The following is a 1,981-nucleotide window of genomic DNA, read 5'->3' as shown; positions in this document are numbered from 1 at the left end:
GGTGGCCAACACCACGTCCGGCCGCTTTTGTCTCCCTAGTAGCAGTAGGTACTCATTTGAGGTTGACTCGACCTAGGGGACGTCCAGGACCGGTTCAGATAATCATCACTGGTCTTGGCTGTGAGCGAACTTGGGACACAGGGTTCATAGTGCAGCGCACTAACCGCTACACTACCACTCCTCCTCCATCATTGACGCACACATACAAACACACACGCGCATTCACACAGCTACCGTCAACGTGTGGAGGACGAGACTTTGATACCTCTGTTACATCCCTCAGAAAATAATACGAACATATGACTCAATTGATATCGTTACGTTTAATATTTGGCGAGATGTTAACTACCTCGCCTGGTATAGAGGAGGTCGTGGGTTCTATCCTGATCCTGATGTTTGTGTATTTTGAGTTTTTGCATGTTCTATCCGTGGTCTTATAGATTTTTCTCCGGGTCCTCCGGTTTTCCCCTCCACATTTCGAATCAACATCACGCGTTTAGAGTATTTGGCTGCTATTATACATTTCCACACGATAAGCCACTTGGTTGAGCTGTCATTTGTAATGGCCAGGTCGCTTCTGAAAAAGAACTAAATATCCCAGTGGGTCTTAGTGGGTAAAATAAAATAAAAAGTTTAATTTTGGTTTGGTATACACGTGCTGTCAGTTGACAGTGTTTAGTCCCCATTGACGCAGACCTTGCGAGACGTGAAAGATGCGACCGATCCAAGAACTAACTTTTGACAATATTTGATGGACGCTTGCCTCAATTCTTTGGTCCGAAAGAAATAAATGAGTACGTTTGCAATCGGCACGACAATGACGGGGAACTGAACGGACAAGGTCACGGTCCTCACAAAGGCACTCTGCGAGTCTCCGACCACGCGCGGGACCAGCACCAAGGTGAACACCACCGAGGAGCAGACGACGAGTGCCGAGAAGTGCGTTATGAGGGTGTAGAGCGCCTTCCTGTTAAAATCCTTCGAGTTCATCCTGATGCACTGCCGCAGGATGCCCCAGTAGGTGAAGGCCATCACACAGAGTGGTGCCACCACCGTTAACACCACGCCCACCAGACCGCACACTTCGTTGACACGGGTGTTGGAGACGGAGAGCTTGAGCAGACTTCCGTGGTCGCAGAACATGCCCTGCAGTTGGCCAATGGGTACCCACACCGTCAGACGCATGATGAGGAGATGGATGACCAGTTGAATGGCGACACAAATCGTCCACATGAGCAGCAGCGCGGCAAAGGACCGATTCGTCGTGATGATGGCGTGGTAGCGCAGCGGGTAGCAGATGGCCGCATAGCGGTCCAACGCCATCACGGCCAACGTGAGGAACTCGTTGCTCACGAAAACGTTGATCCAGAACATCTGCGTGACGCAGGATGCGAACGGGATGCGCCTGTCGCCCGTCAGGAGGATGTGCAGCTGCATGGGCACGAAGCTCGTGCAGCCGATGATGTCGCCGACTGCGAGGTTGCACAGGAAGACGTACATGGGCTTGTGCAGCTCCGCGCACAGCGCCACGGTGGCGATGAGCAGCAGGTTGGCGAGGACGGCCGCCGTGTACGTGGGCAGGAATATGAGCACCTGTATGGCGGACGGGAGCTCAAACGTGGACAGGAGGAAGAGGGAGCTGCCGTTGTCCATGTCGTTGTCGTTTGCTTTTTTCTCCTGGGCGAACAGCATGGTGGAACGAACCCCCCGTTTTCACTGCTTTAATACCCTGGCAAAATAAAAAAAAAATACATATTCTTGATTATTTCAGTAAATTCACGTAGATAGAAAATATAAATAACAAAATTAAATTAAAAATTAAATAGTAATAATTAAATGAAAGCAAAATACCCCATGACGTTTCGATCGCAACACAAGCAGTCTTCATCAGGCGGAGATAAAAGAGGGCAAGCCTCCGAATGCAACTGCTTAGAAGGGTTTCCAAAGTGAGTGGGTGGGGGACGAGAGTTGGGGGGAAGAG

At 50.3% G+C, this 1,981-nt stretch overlaps 1 protein-coding gene across 1 annotated transcript; it reads right to left on the bottom strand.

Moving 5' to 3' along the window:
- Window positions 1–675: 675 nt before the first annotated feature.
- Window positions 676–1,653, bottom strand: LOC144734467 (olfactory receptor 1500-like). Its single transcript, XM_078616661.1, has one exon. The coding sequence runs from the start codon at window positions 1,651–1,653 to the stop codon at window positions 676–678; it is 978 nt and encodes a 325-aa protein (XP_078472787.1).
- Between the last annotated feature and the right edge of the window lie 328 nt (window positions 1,654–1,981).

Source organism: Lampetra planeri, chromosome 51, assembly GCF_965212315.1.
Source record: "Lampetra planeri chromosome 51, kcLamPlan1.2.h2, whole genome shotgun sequence".
Classification (NCBI taxonomy): Eukaryota; Metazoa; Chordata; class Hyperoartia; order Petromyzontiformes; family Petromyzontidae; genus Lampetra; species Lampetra planeri.
The sequence above is the reverse complement of the archived record's forward strand: the minus strand, read 5'-3'. Positions and strand labels throughout refer to the sequence as shown.

Bases quoted from the DNA above. Each gene is read 5' to 3' on its own strand.
- LOC144734467 (XM_078616661.1), bottom strand. From the start codon at position 1,653: ATGGACAACGGCAGCTCCCTCTTCCTCCTGTCCACGTTTGAGCTCCCG.